Source organism: Seriola lalandi, unplaced genomic scaffold, assembly GCF_002814215.2.
Source record: "Seriola lalandi dorsalis isolate HSWRI2012SDOR001 ecotype SW California unplaced genomic scaffold, Sedor1 jcf7180002054972, whole genome shotgun sequence".
In the NCBI taxonomy this organism is placed as follows: Eukaryota; Metazoa; Chordata; class Actinopteri; order Carangiformes; family Carangidae; genus Seriola; species Seriola lalandi.
In genome coordinates, this window is record NW_019525660.1 from 5778574 (window position 1) to 5793038 (window position 14465).

At 42.0% G+C, this 14465-nt stretch overlaps 1 protein-coding gene across 2 annotated transcripts in view; it reads left to right on the forward strand.

The window, feature by feature from the left end:
- Window positions 1-13634, forward strand: part of mmp16a (matrix metallopeptidase 16a (membrane-inserted)) — an 80301-nt gene extending 66667 nt beyond the window's left edge. For both annotated transcript variants that reach the window (XM_023398034.2, XM_023398035.2), the window contains 3 exons: window positions 6579-6729; window positions 7855-7970; window positions 11373-13634. In XM_023398034.2, the coding sequence (XP_023253802.1) occupies window positions 6579-6729; window positions 7855-7970; window positions 11373-11707 (602 nt within the window). In that variant the 3' untranslated portion in view covers window positions 11708-13634. The remainder of the gene's footprint in view (window positions 1-6578; window positions 6730-7854; window positions 7971-11372) is intronic.
- Window positions 13635-14465: the final 831 nt, after the last annotated feature.

Below are 14465 nucleotides of genomic sequence, written 5' to 3' on the forward strand. Positions count from 1 at the left end.
GCGCATGTAGACAAAAATCATGTTACTTGGAGCTTGTGGCAAAGAAAAATAAAAGACGCAAAAAGTGCAAAAATGACTAAGAGCCATGAGTTTGTGGCGAGCAGCTTAGAGCTAAGAGTTTACATGGCTATAGAGCCGGGCTTTGAGCTTTGAGCAAAGATCTCAGCTTCTAGTTTCTGCATCGTTTTCTAGCTTCAGCTTTTCAGCCTCTAGCTTTTAGCATCGTTTCTCGCATCTTCTTCCTTCTTAACATCTGGGTTTCTCTCCTCTGACTTCTGACCAATGTGTGAATCGATCACGACTGTTTTATCCCCTGGGGGGCTGGCGCATGATTCAGGGGCGTCACTCATCTTCTCCTGTGTTTCCACTTGGAGAAGAGAGTAATTTTCCACTGAATTTTGGAATAATTTAATTTTAGAGTTTACTTATAAACTCGCACATCCGTCTTCCACCATGTCCACAAAACATTAAGTGAAATAACATATAAAACTACTTGCACTAATAATGGCAGAGAGGAGTAATAGGAGTGTTGATTTCATATTACATCCTTCAAACCTGGAATTAATCATAAAACAAGTGGTTAATAGATCAAACAACAATATAAACATTTCCCAAAGCTAATAGTCTAGAAATGTGGATTACACAGCAGTTCTTTGACTGTAATAATAATAATATGGACATTCTGGATGTCATGTAGTGTGTTACCTCGTGTGAAGGATGCTGACAGTATGGTCACATGAAGGACATTGTCTTAAAATCTACATGTTACATTTCAAACATTCTATGGGATTGAAGTTTGGGATTAAACTATTGCATAGGAACATCTCATGAGTTACAGAACAGTTAGATATTTAATTTTACATTCTTCCTTAGATCTGTGATTGTGAAGAGTGTTCTGCTGGTCACTACCCAGGATTGGAATGTGGGTTGTAGTTTATGACTCTTATCTAGAGAGGGGCAGAGGAAGGGAGGTTGGTGTGTGTGTGTGCATGTGTGTGTGTGTTCATGCATTGCACAGAGAGGCCAGGATTCACACCTTAGTGTTAATCAGTCCTTTTGTTGTTACTTGTCCTATATAAGAAACAATCAAATAACATTAGACAGAGTCTTATTGTTACAAACTGGAGATTTTGCCTATATTCTCCAGTTGCCTGGTGTCCATTGTCTGATCTTCTGGAGCTGACCCTTTGACCTTTGGTCTGGTTCTGTGTTGTTCGGACATGCTAAAAGCATGGTCTGTTTGTGGAAGAGGGGTCCTATGTCTCTGTTTCCTATCAATTTGATAGTTTGATGGTGGGAAGAGTCACAAAGTGTCAATTGTGGGTCCGTAACTCCTCATAACTCTGCATGTCCTTACATTGAACTTCCTTAGTGGCTTGTGACTGATGCCAGGCCAGGTATGTACGCTACATTGTACATGCCTTTTTAGCATTCTGCACACATTTTCTATACGTCTGCCTGTAGTCAGAAACAGACAGAGGGATTTTATCTTTAATAACTGCTGTATATTATTGATTTACATCTGATCTGTGTGTGAGTCCAGTGTAAATCTGTGGAGGATTAAAGCAATGTTTTGCTCTCATTACTTATTGTCAGTGTTTGATGATCCCTGATTCTGATTTCTCTACCTTTCTGAAATGATTTGTAACATATTCAGATGTAGACAAAGCTGGCCCCAAAACACAGATTTACACAGAGATTTAAAGCTAATTATGTCTAAAGCCACAAAGTCACTTGAAAGAAGCAGCACACAAACATAGCAGCGCCGTAAACTTCTATTTGCATACACTCCAGAGAGGAAGAGTCAGACACAGACTGAGACTGAGGGTGTTGATGAAAGGAGACGTAGGTAAGCAATGAAAGTCTGCTGGGATAAAATCTATGAAACTTCACTCAAAGCCATTTCTATTTTCAACTCCAAACAATTCCTGGAAATGCAGACGACTGGTCCCGTGTGCGCCTCAAGCTCTGGAAGTTTGAGTTTCTCCACCCTGCTCTCTTCCCAAGCTGGGATGGCACACAGATTTAGAAAATCCAGTATGCCATTCTTCATCTGAACATGCACAGCTGATTTCCCAGAAGGCCTTATTCTGCCTGTCCCCATTTGGAATAAAAAATTAGGAGGAAAGTTAGTCCGAAAACAAACTGCAGCAGCAATCAAGGTCCTGGTCCAACCAGCTGGTTTGAATAACAGTTCTTGGTCTGATGAATTCCCCTTAAATAAAAGCAAAGGTTGAGGCTTTACAGTATAGTTTGCACTGAAGTCATTGTTGAGACACTCATTAGCTTAGTGCTGTTTAGGCATGACAGAGCAGGTCAGGGAGCTCATACCGCTGGCATACATTAGAAATAAATTCTGCATGTGTTTTTTATTCCCAAAGTGCAGCCCGATGCCAATATTCAGTCAGTATTTCCCTGTTTCCATTCTCCTCAGATCCTGGATATGCAAGTACAGCTCATCAACCTGTTGTCTGCGAATCAGCCTGAACGTCTTTGCACAATCACCATTCACAGCTCAGTAACAGCATGCAGCCAGATTAAAAGATATGCATGTAGAAATGTCAGAGCTTGATTGGTGCCTTTGTGTCAGGGGACAGACAGAGCTGCTCACTTCATTTACCTCATGCAGGCATGTCTGAGAGAACTGACTGATGAATATGTGTACATCAGGAGATAGTTCAGTATAGTAAATGCAAAGGAAGGTCTGGTTTGAGGCCATTTAGAATCTCAGTATCAGTATCTGTTTACACATCTGTCAAGCATTCGATTTTTGCCTTAACACATTTTGAGTTGACCTGTTGACCTGTCCTTAAAATTCTACACAATACGCAATGGGTCCTTGATTTCACACAGAAGCAAAGAAAGGCAGGCCTCTGGTTTCGAGCTGAGGATGGAGGGTGAGGTCGACTGCAATGACAACTGATGCTAGCAGATTTTATCAGGGTAGGCATTCGACTCCAAGGCTCAGGAGTAGGTACATGTCACATGACATCTAAGCCACTTTTATATATCTGTTGAATGGGTCTGAAAGCTGAAATGCGTTCATTTATTTTAATGTGATGACAGTTTTTTCTTTCACAAAAGTCAGCACCAACGACATGTTTACAAAATCCAGCTCTGAGTACATAAAAAGTTGGTTATGTTGTAATATGTTTGTGTTTATGTCATTTCAGCCCCTGAAAGATTCAACTCGTTGTTAATGCATCAGTCACAACCATTACTTCACATATAGGCACCCCATGTAGATGAGAGAGGGGGCGAGGATAACAGAAGGAGGAAGATTTAGCTAGTTGACATGAGTATAATCATTTCAGATCTTACAGTCAGAGACAGCTTTCTAACATCAGCAGAGTCCAGCAGAGTAACTTAAAGAGCCAGAAACTATGAAGCAAAGTGAATCTGTTGTGGCTATAGCCCAGAATAAGATGCTGATGCGTAACGTTGATGTTAAATTTAAGCTCCTGCACTGCCATCCCCATCTGAGGTGAGAGGCCATATACTTGATGGTTACATACGTTGATGCCAATGCTGCATGTAACATAGAGAAAGGTCACAATAAAGGATAACTGTCAAGTTTGGCAAACATGACCACTTCTAACGTGAGTTTGACTTTGGACCAGTGGCGGCTGCTGGTCCTATAAGGAGGGGAAGCTCATTTTCGGCCTACATCATAAAATGTGTCAGTTTATTTATATGTAAATTCGCAGAGTGACAGAAGAGAGTCGCCAAACACAACGCTAGTCGTTTTTAACAAAGACAAAGTCGCTGAGGATCAGTAACGTCTCCAGATCAACTCCGAACAACGGAATGAAAAACTTGAAAACTGCTCCGGTGGATGCTTATACTTCAAGATCGCTGATTCGCTCATTTCGCTGTCAATCAAAAAGGGACTCAGCCTCAGACAGATCATCCAATCATCATGTAGAAGCCGAGCGTCCGGGCCAGCCCACTGTCCCATAGACCCCCAGAGACGCTGAGCGTCCGATGGGCGGAACAAAGCCCAGCATTTATCCAATGACCGTCTAGTTTGGCTGCAGTGGAACAACCCACTCTCTGCTTCCCCATTGAAGTCAGTAGACGCTCGGCGTCTACACTGTGTAAAGCTCTGTGGCGCTGCGGGGATGAATGAGAAGAAGTCGTGTCGGTTACCTGTGATAAGTAGCTGATTCTGAACAAAAGAAGAACGTGTTCTAGCGCATATTTAGTCAATGAAATGTTCACACAACAGCACATATTTGACCACTTATTTTGTTGACATTTTAGGGGAAGCTGAGCTTCCCTTGCAGTCTTAGAGCAATCGCCACTGCTTTGGACGTAGGAGTGTGAGCTTTCCCAAACCAAACAAAGATCAGGACAGTACTGCTAACGTTACCCTAAACTCTGATAGATTATCATTCTGACTGCCACACTGTTGATGTTCCAGTCCTGAACAGGTGTTTTCTAACATGCTGTGACCTGTAAATCAACATTATACTGTAGTTAACAAATATATGCTTCTTGCCTTTGGAAATAGAGCAGGTTTGTCACTGTAGGTAATGAACTAGTTCACAAGCTCGACATTATTACACTGTCACGCCTGTATTTGTAGTTTGGTACAGGCTTAAAAAAACTTGTGTGTGTGTGTGTCTGTGTTTGTGTGTGTGTGTGTGTGTGTGTGTGTGTGTGTGTGTGTGTGTGTGTGTGTGTGTGTGGCCTGACTATGGAAGAGGAGGGGTATCTTTTTGGAACAAATCTTCATCCCATACAACACTCTTTATACACTCTTCCTGGATTAGTCATTACACTGCAGCAGATGCTGGAGCTGCCGCTACATCAAAGCAGCCCTCCCAGCTCTGAAGATGAAGCCAGACTTTTATGGAAGGGGGGACTCTACAAGTCAACTCCGGTTTAATAATAATAAGAAAACAGAAAGGAGAATCCCATTTTATGTTGGATAGAGAGGGAGAGAGAAAGAGCGGCGCTTCCAGTAATCTCTGCTCAGGATTCTTCTTTTGCTTCTGAATTAAGTTGAACTCTTCCTTCTTGGGATGGGAGACTCTTTTAATCAGGGTGGTGTGTGTGGGTGTGTGTGTGTGTGTGTGTGTGTGTGTGTGTGTGTGTGTGTGAGTGTGTGAGAGACCCAGAATGAGTGGAGCGATGTCAGAGTAAGAGGTGAAATGACAGAAATTTCCTTTCCAAAAAGAGGTTATTACAGGTCTTCCCCCCTTTACATTAAACCAGCCTCTGATATAAGAGAAAGGATATATGCATTATTTCACACCCATTCTCTCTGTTTGTTTAAGAAAGGCGAGCAGGTCATCGTAAAGCTGATGGTGCAGAGGTTCAGTTAAGCCATCCGGGACTGAAAGCACCACTCTGATGTGTTGAATTCTCTGTTTTCTTTGGAAGAAAGTTGTTCATGGTCACAAATATTGATCAAACTGTTCAGAAACAAAGCTTTGTGTGGTCAGTGCTAGAGTTTATCTATTATTCAAACATTAAAAATGCTGGTTAGATACACAAAGCTATATGTAGCATGTTGTGTATTTATATGCTACCTTCCTTCATCTCCAAAAGTCACATTGGCACCAGCCCTGTTCTCCTGCCCTCAGCCTCTTCAGCTTCTCTGCATGGTTTCCATTTTTATGAGTTTAAATTGCAAACAGAGACAGATTTTTTTGGCAGTGCTGGGATTAATGAAAGACTGTGTATAAATGTATTTCTACTTTACACATATTATTGTCTTCATAGTTTTTGTATAAAATATAGAATAATTACAGACATAGGTTTCATTCCAATGATTCATCAAATAGAATGATGATAAAATATAAAAAAAATCTGACATGAGTCAGCAAGGAGTGACAAGACAAAATATTTGAAAAGGATATCAAATATTTTGTTTTCCCTTTCTCTGACTTCGTCATTCCACCTCATTCTTTTCGTTTTCTCTTGTAACACTCCCCTCCCACTTCCTCCCAGTCTGCCTGCACCCGTACCAGTGACAAAGACGAGCACTTCCTGAGGTCACACCATGTCAGAAACGTGCTGCGTAACCTAGTCACTACACAGGAAGGAGGGAAAGAGGTTTACTGAGAAAAAGGTGGAGCGGAGAACAAAGAAAGAAACAAAGAAGACTCACTAAATTAAAATAAAATAAAAAAAATGGAATATTTTAAATATTTTTCACACAGCTCCCAAAATGTCTGAGAGTTCAGGTATGTAGCTACTTGGCTTCCTGCGGCAAAAAGTTTTAATCTTATTGTTTTGGTCGCCAGTTTTCCACAAGGGTCGCTGCTGTTTGGTTTTTATCTCAGCTGAACAGTTACCGGTTCATTTTGGCAGCACTGAACAGATCCCAGAGTACCTCTCAGCAAGGGCAAGGAGAACTTGTCACTGCATCTGTGTCCTATTTTAAAAGAGGGAAGCATCAACATCAAATACTGTAATACAAGGCAACAGGTTATTGCCTGCCGTTTTTTAAAAGGCTTGTGTCTGTCCTTGCAAATCTGCCCTTCTCCTGTGTTTGGCTCCTGGAGGGTAATCCCTGCTGTTACTTGTCCTTCTTTTAATTTATTTTCCCTGTCTTTCTCGATATGCAGGAAAGCAGTTCTGGGTGTTTAAGGACACAGTGTTGCAGTCTGGATACCCCAAGGACATCACCCAGTTCGGCCATGGCATGCCAGCCCAGAGCATTGAGACCGCTGTGTGGTGGGAGGACGTGGCCAAGACCTACTTCTTTAAAGGGGACAGGTGGGAGCACAAGACACCTAAAAAAAAACTTAAAACTGGACTTGTCTTTTAAGATATGATCGTGAATTTATTGTGTGTATACTGTCATACAGATGGTATTTTACTTTGTAGAACCACAAATACAAGCTTAGCTCCTGAATATTCATGTCAACCCAGCAACATTGCCTTTACATGAGCACCATTCAATCTGTGTAGTTCAGTTCATTTTTAAATAGTTCTTATACTTAACCACTGAAGGATAAAGCTGAGGATATTCTATTGTTCTTGTTGTTAACAAATCCCATGAAAAGACTAAACCAACACAGACTGTCTCCTACTAAAAAGTCCTGTGATATATCTTTTTCCTCTGAGGCACAGACCTCCATTGTTTCCAAAAACAATTAAAACACATCAGTGAGCCACACTGTTGCTCTGGGTGACATGTTCTTTCATTACCATGAGCACACACACTGTAGTTTATTTTGACTCAGTCCCTCACACCATCCTGTTTTTAGAGATTTACGTCTTCAGTAGGAACCAACGGGCTTGGAGCTGAGAGCCACAGTTAGAGAAGTTAGAAAGTGCTATGAGACAGACTGACTCACTGCTGTTGTTTTTTTTAAGGAAATGTTATAAGAATGATTAAAGAATAATGCTACAAGAAAAAAATATCACCAGACCTGTCACATTTCTGTTCCCCAAATGTTGGCATAGGTGTGCTGTCCTCAGCCCTGATTCTATTTGTGTTTTGACAATGGTGCTTAAAAACACAAACCCAATTCAGTGACCCCTCTTCTCTATGGATGGAAGATTACGTTTTTGCTTTAATCTGTATTTCCTGGATCTCTAGTGTGAAAAGGGGTTTTAGAGTAAATGCTAGACCACGTTAGAGTTTCGAGAGAAAGGTTCGATATCAGCCTTGTATTAAGCCCAGTGGCTGTCTTCCCTTCCTGGTATAACAGATTCATTTAGTTTAATTCAGATACACTCATCTATGGGAAGCCCTTAATCTGACATGTGGTAGTGAGACACTAGATATGAACACAAACAACCATCTTTTGTCAATTTCAACCTATTGACTACAGCCTTCATACACAGACAGTACCTGCTTTGTCTTCCTGTGGCTCATCATTTGTTCCTGTTTAGGTACTGGCGCTACAATGAAGATATGAGAACCATGGACCCTGGCTATCCTAAGCCTATCACAGTGTGGAGAGGTGTGCCTGACTCGCCACAGGGGGCCTTCGTCGACAAAGCCAATGGTATGATTTGTCCTGCCCAATACTCTGATTTGGCAATAACAGCATGGTTCATGAGCCAGGCAGCATTGATTTCAGTTGGTCACTGGCACACGCTGTGGGGAGGTAAACCAGGGTGGCATCGATTTGAAATTTGCCCCAGTTACCACACTGAGTCTTAGTGGATGGCACACTTCCATGCATGCAATACCAGGGGAATAGACTAATGTAGAGTGTTTGTATATGTGAAATGAAAGATGAAAAGAGGTCAATTCATCCAAACATGCCTCTTTTTTTTGTTTTTGAATTGTTTCACAATCAAAATGTTCCACAATCAGTCCGTCCTGCTCAGTGAGCCATGAGACCCAGTTGGAGCAAGACTGTGGAAAGCAGAAAGGACAGGACCACCGCTGGGCGCCCATTCCGGTTTAAGGCAGTTGGGCTTCACCAAGGGTGGGGAGGCGGGATTTATACCTTGCAAAGAGCTCACCCATTGGCCGCTCAGATAGTGTGAATTGGAGACCAGCTTTTCCCATTGGATGTATTTTGCCAGGTGGGCCTGGACCTGGTCTTGGCAACTCCCAGGTTGGAAAAAGCAGGGCAGGTGGTGCTGAACGCTCAGGCCATCTGTGTCCTGGATCTGCTGCCAGATCCATAGCCGGGCGTGTCTGCCGGTGAGGCCAGGTTGAGCGGGCATCAATCAGAGCATGAAGGGTAGATTGATATCCAAGGGAATGAGGCGTGTTTGTGTGCATCACATGTATTTTCATGTGCTGGCCTGTGTTTGTTTGGCTGTTTGCAGAGACACTGTGTCAAGTGGCACGCTCATAACGCTGACCCAGATAAGCAGACATAATTGAGTATGCTGCGGCTGATGACTGTGTGTGTGAGGGACCGTGTTTCAGAGCAGGAGCCCAAGGGCTATGTTGACCTGGCTCTAACCCACAATAGCACAGCCCGTCTCACCTCTCACCCCTCCACCCCACCCTCATCTCATGCTCACTCCAGCACTGTATGTTGGTGCTCTGTCCGTTGCTACATCTGGGTCTTTCTGTCTCTAAATAATCACAATTTCGCTTCATTTGTGTTAAATGTTGGATAAAAGTGTGGCAGAAGCTGCTGCCAGGTTGGAAACACAAAAATCCCTATTTCTTCAGCTAATCACAATACTCTTGTGTTTTATGGCTGACACAACCACAAGTTGTAGTGTGAAAAATATAGTGTCTTAAACATTAAGTTTTACAGGTTGTAACAGGCAAGTTTTAATCCTGGTTTCTCATCTTCTCATCTAACTCTCAGCATAGAAACAGAACTGTGTATTTCCCAAAATGTTACATTTTTTTTAAGGATCTCTGTGATTTCCTGATGTTAAATTAGTTGCAAGATGTCAGCTACATATGAACACAATCTGGTGGACACCAAAAACACCAGAAACAAGACTTTATTAGAGAGTTCTATCAGATGTTCTCGGACTTTGCTAAAAAAAAAAACAGCGCTTGATGTTTTGTCACAGACAGAAACTCATATTAGATAGGAGTTACAGATGAACTAGATTACATTACAGTTATCCTGTGAACATTGGAAGACCCCAGTCATTTCTGAGTTTCTCCTCTGTGGAAGCCTTTGTGCTGTTTGATCATTTCCTCTCCCACCCAGATGAATCTTTTTTTTTTTGGGGGGGGGCTTTTTATATGCCTTTATTTGACAGGACAGTAGAGAGACAGGAAATGGGGAGGCAGAGGGGGAATGACATGCAGTAAAGGTCCCGATGCGGGACTCGAACCAGGGCCGACTTTAGCGAGGACTGTAGCCTCTACACATGTGGCGCCTGCTTAGACCACTACGCCACACGATGCGCCAGACGAATCTTTCAAAATTTTGTCCTGTGCTTCTTTATATCCTCACTAGAAAAATCTCCTCTTAACTGATTTAAGAAGCTCTGGCTTTGTTTCTCTTCAGCTGTCTCTCCATCTGACTTGAAGTTTAGAGCGTTTCCCTCCCTCAGAAGAAGAGGAGAGTTTTGCATGAATAATAAATCGCAGGAGACAAGGTGTAAATGAAAGGCGAGATCCTGAGAATTCAGCTAAGCTTTCTGACTCTGAGCTCAGTTTTACACAATGTGCTGTGTGTTTTCCCAGCAGGCATTGCAGGGACAGTCACATGCAGGAGGCAGCAAAGTTTAGTGTCAAAACTACTGGACACAACCCTTTAAACAAAAACTTATTATCATGGCACAGGAAAGAATGTCATGGACAATGTCACATGTCACTTGACCACCTTTTTATTATTTTATCCTTTTTATTTATTAAATATAAAATGTGTTCCATGAATTGTTTTGTCCATGAATGTAAGAAAATTGTGTAAAATCCACTTCACAATCCATTTGTTGTGCTGTTGTGTGATGTTAGCTGTGGGGCTTGGCTCCTGTGTGTTTTTTGGTCTATTATGACAAAATACTATTAGTCCTAGGGGACAGTGCAATGGCAGAACGACAGGCACCATTTGTGGAACGGTTTGAGGTGACCCCGTTTTTCCTGTGAAGAGTAAAGGGAAAGTTTGTTCAATATTTTAATTAGAAAGAAAATGAATTTGAAGTGAGCTGAGCTATAGCATGCTTGGCAGACATGTGAACAACCTACAACACTGACAGGCCGCCTGCCAGATAAAGTCAATCAACCCATTTCACTCTGAGGTGTTTAGCAGAAATTATTGGACAATTTTTTTGGCCAGTTTGTGTCATTAATGCTTGGAAATTACCCAAAAAGGCTCCAGAACTAAGATCAGTCCTGAAACATACAGGTACTTAAGTACTGTAGAGTATTTTTCCTGCGTTACAATTGCACCCCACTGCATTTCAGTAGGATATACTTTTCACTGCTCTACATGTATTTGACAGACCTGACCACTTTACAGATAAAGATTCTTACATAGAAAACATTTTGCATATTTAGATTTATCTATCAAACCGTATATAAAGCAGTTACAATTAGCTCATTAAAATGCTGCTTACACTGAATAGAATCTTCTTTCATATATTTGCTCAAAAAGACACTTGGTGACACCAACTGGTGACCTTCCGTCAAGAGTCATTGTTTTATCCAGTTTATAGTAAAAAGACAGTGATGGCTTGTTGTCCAGTGACAGCTTAATACCAGCTTATTATATATATACAGCAGCTGCAAACCTTGTTTGTTTATTTTTATCTCCAGTGTGCTCATCTCAATGCAGTGATGTAGAGGTGTACTCGAGGGTGTGTCAGCACATTGTGACATCACTGTTGGGTGGGGTTACAGGTGAAACAGAGCACACCTCTGCCAACACCCAACCATGCCATCAGTGATGTTAGTGTACTGTGTAAATCATCTTCTCTATCGACAGATCACTCTGCACTCACAGGTTTCTGTTCCCTGTGTTTCTCTGCCTCAGGTTTCACCTATTTCTACAAGGGGAAGGAGTACTGGAAGTTCAACAACCAGTTCCTCCGAGTTGAGCCGGGCTACCCGCGCTCCATCCTCAAGGACTTCATGGGCTGCGAGCTGACGCCCATTGACCCCGCCCGCCCACCAGCCGACGACGGCAACACAGACGTGGTGATCGAGCTGGACAATGAGGCCAACACGGTGAAGGCCGTCGCCATCGTCATCCCCTGTGTGCTTGCACTGTGCCTACTGGTGCTGGTCTACACTGTGGTGCAGTTCAAGAGGAAGGGTACGCCACGCCACATACTGTACTGTAAACGTTCCATGCAGGAGTGGGTCTGAAACATCGGAAAGAGACGAGAGTGTGGGAGGAGAGACTGGTGAAAACAGGATGACGGCCCACACTTTCACAGAGAGGAGGACAGTGGACTTTGGACATCTTTAGTACAACACACAGCCACACGTCCTCCGTTTGGGTGATCTGATAGCTTTGTTCAGACCTGCAGAAACAGCCAGACAGCCTGTCGGCAGCCCTCAGACCTAAAGCTGACTCCAATAACCCCCGGCCTTTTTAACAAATTGGGGGGCAGAGGGACAGTTTGAGGGGGATCTTTGCCTGAAATGACCTTCAGTCCCAGTCAAAGAAAAAAAAAAGGAACAGGAGGGTCGGCATCACTTTGGATCTCAGACACATGACTTCCTGTCCCCTTCCTTTTTTCTTCTCTGCTCGACTGCTCTTAATCAGAGTGAGGACTTTCAGGGGGACACGCTCGCTTCCCACAGGGCACTGCATTTCATCTGTCATATCAGGTTGTTGATTAAACAACAGTTTTCTATTCTCTGATCTTGGTGCCCCCCGCTTCATTCTGCACTCAAAAGATAAAGTCTCAGATAAACCACTTAATTACATTACCAGTCTTCAATCCTGATTCTTTTAGTTTTTTCCTTTTTTTAAAATGTCAAATTTTTTATTGTATTCTTTAGAGAAAGGAGGTCCTCACTGTTCCCTTTAACACACTCCTGAGGAAGAGACCAAACGAAACCAAATAAAATCTATTTCTCTCCAAAGAGGATCACATTTTATTTTCTTTCTTTTTGTTCTCATTTCTGTTCATCCTTCCTTCCCTTCTCTGGATCTTTGCAGTGATTAAGAGTTGGGGATCCCTGACTGTTGTGGCAGTCTGTTCGAGACAGGGGCCAAATTATTCTGCAATATTTTAACTCGCCTTAATTATAGATCATACTACTTGTACTTGGTTTTTGCTGTTCTTGGTGTGTTTTTTTTTTTGTTTTTTTGGGGGGTTTTTTGTATACTTTTTTGTTTTTGTTTTTTTAAAGAGGCTAATTGAGAGCTTCTTGTGATTGGTATTTCTGGATTCTATTACGTTACACAGAGATCTCAGCACTGGCTTGCTGAGCTAATCTGGACAGGATACACAGTGGGGTCAGCCTGTATTCAGACTAACGTGTTGTATCGTAACAAGATGTTGGAAGGTTCTGGAGTAAAGCCACTATTTTTGTGTGTTAAGATTTTTTTTACTTTTATTATTTCCATATGACACAGGCTCATCTAGGACTTAACAGTCTTGTTATTGGATTTGCTGATGTGATTTCTTTTGTCATGTCCTTGGCCCATTTTCCTTAATTTGAAGACATGTGCATCCAGAGAGTTAACTCTGTATGGTTATAAGTGAATGGACAGACCATTTTTTAAAAGAAATCCTGTTGACTGCCTTGTTTGAGAGAGCTCACAGTTCCCAGAATGCTCGTCTCCTGACTGAGGACCCACAAAGTGAGACACCAAGTCAACATCAGTGCCTGTGTCAACATGCATGCAAGCATTTACTGTACAAGCTGTTCTGCTCAACATGGCTTTGGATCCCCTCAAAAGCTAAGGAGGAAGTTTTCTCTTGAAGATGTTTTCATTTATTTTTGTACATTTAAGTGTAACACCCCCCTCCCAGGTACAATTAACGCTAAAAAAAAAGATTCAGGTGGTACATCTTTGGGAGATGTGATGGTTGATTGGCAAATGAAATTGGCCTCGAACACCAACCAATCATTAGCAAACATGTTGTGTCCTCATTGTCATGGCGAGCCGTCTTTGAATGTGTGTCTGTTTTCATGATCAAATGCTGTTTTTTCTTTGTTTCCTGTTTTCTGGTTAAAACAATTGGACATCTCACAGTGACTTCTTTGTGTAAGACTTTGGGACAACGGAGAAACATGACCTGACAGAATGAATAAATTGATCAATATATGATTAACAGCTGCTGTCCAACTCTCTGTTCATCTTTTAACTTGTACATAGAGCATGTCTGTGCTGTTTATACATGTATGTTGCCTGTCTCTGACCCTGCTGGGTGTTTGACTGGGATAATGTGCTCCCTGCAGCCCTGTGGTAGTTTTGAACACGTCCAGGTAGAGGAAGCTGCTCTCTGAAACTCTGCGTGTAACTGTCAGTGTAAAGCAAACAGGACAGTCCTCTTATCAATTTACACCTGAAGATACCAAGAGAGATAATACAATAATTAGAATTATCAGTCACATCACAAAAACTCCAGTTCCTAACTTCATAGTTTTATTTTAAAAAAAGGACTAAAAGGTTCGATTTGTGTTCAGCAACTTGAAATTTTCTATCAAGAAATAGCCTTGACATCCTAAGAAATATGTTTATTCATTTTCTCTTACCAAGCTTAATATCAGAAGTTTGGTACCACTCTCATGTCTGTCTAAATAAAATGTAAATATGAAAAAAAAAAAATGTTCAGCTACTGTCACCAGCTGGTTAACTTAGCATAAAGACCGGGCACAGAGGAAACAGCTAGCCTGGCTCTGTCCAAAGGGAACTGAATCCACTGACTGTACCAGCTCCTCTGTCTCACTGATCATTGTTCTAACTTGTCTGATGCATAGCAAACCAAAGTCTGAAAAACTGTTTTCTGGTTTCAGTACTTTTGTCACTGAAGTTGCCAGGCAATCAGCCAAGACACCTGGGCTGCAGTCGAAAAGTCAAATTAATCTCCTTTCCTAACCATTTCCACATCCAAGAGTGATTTATTCATAACACTTGGGCAAAAAATACTCCTCTGCTAACTAC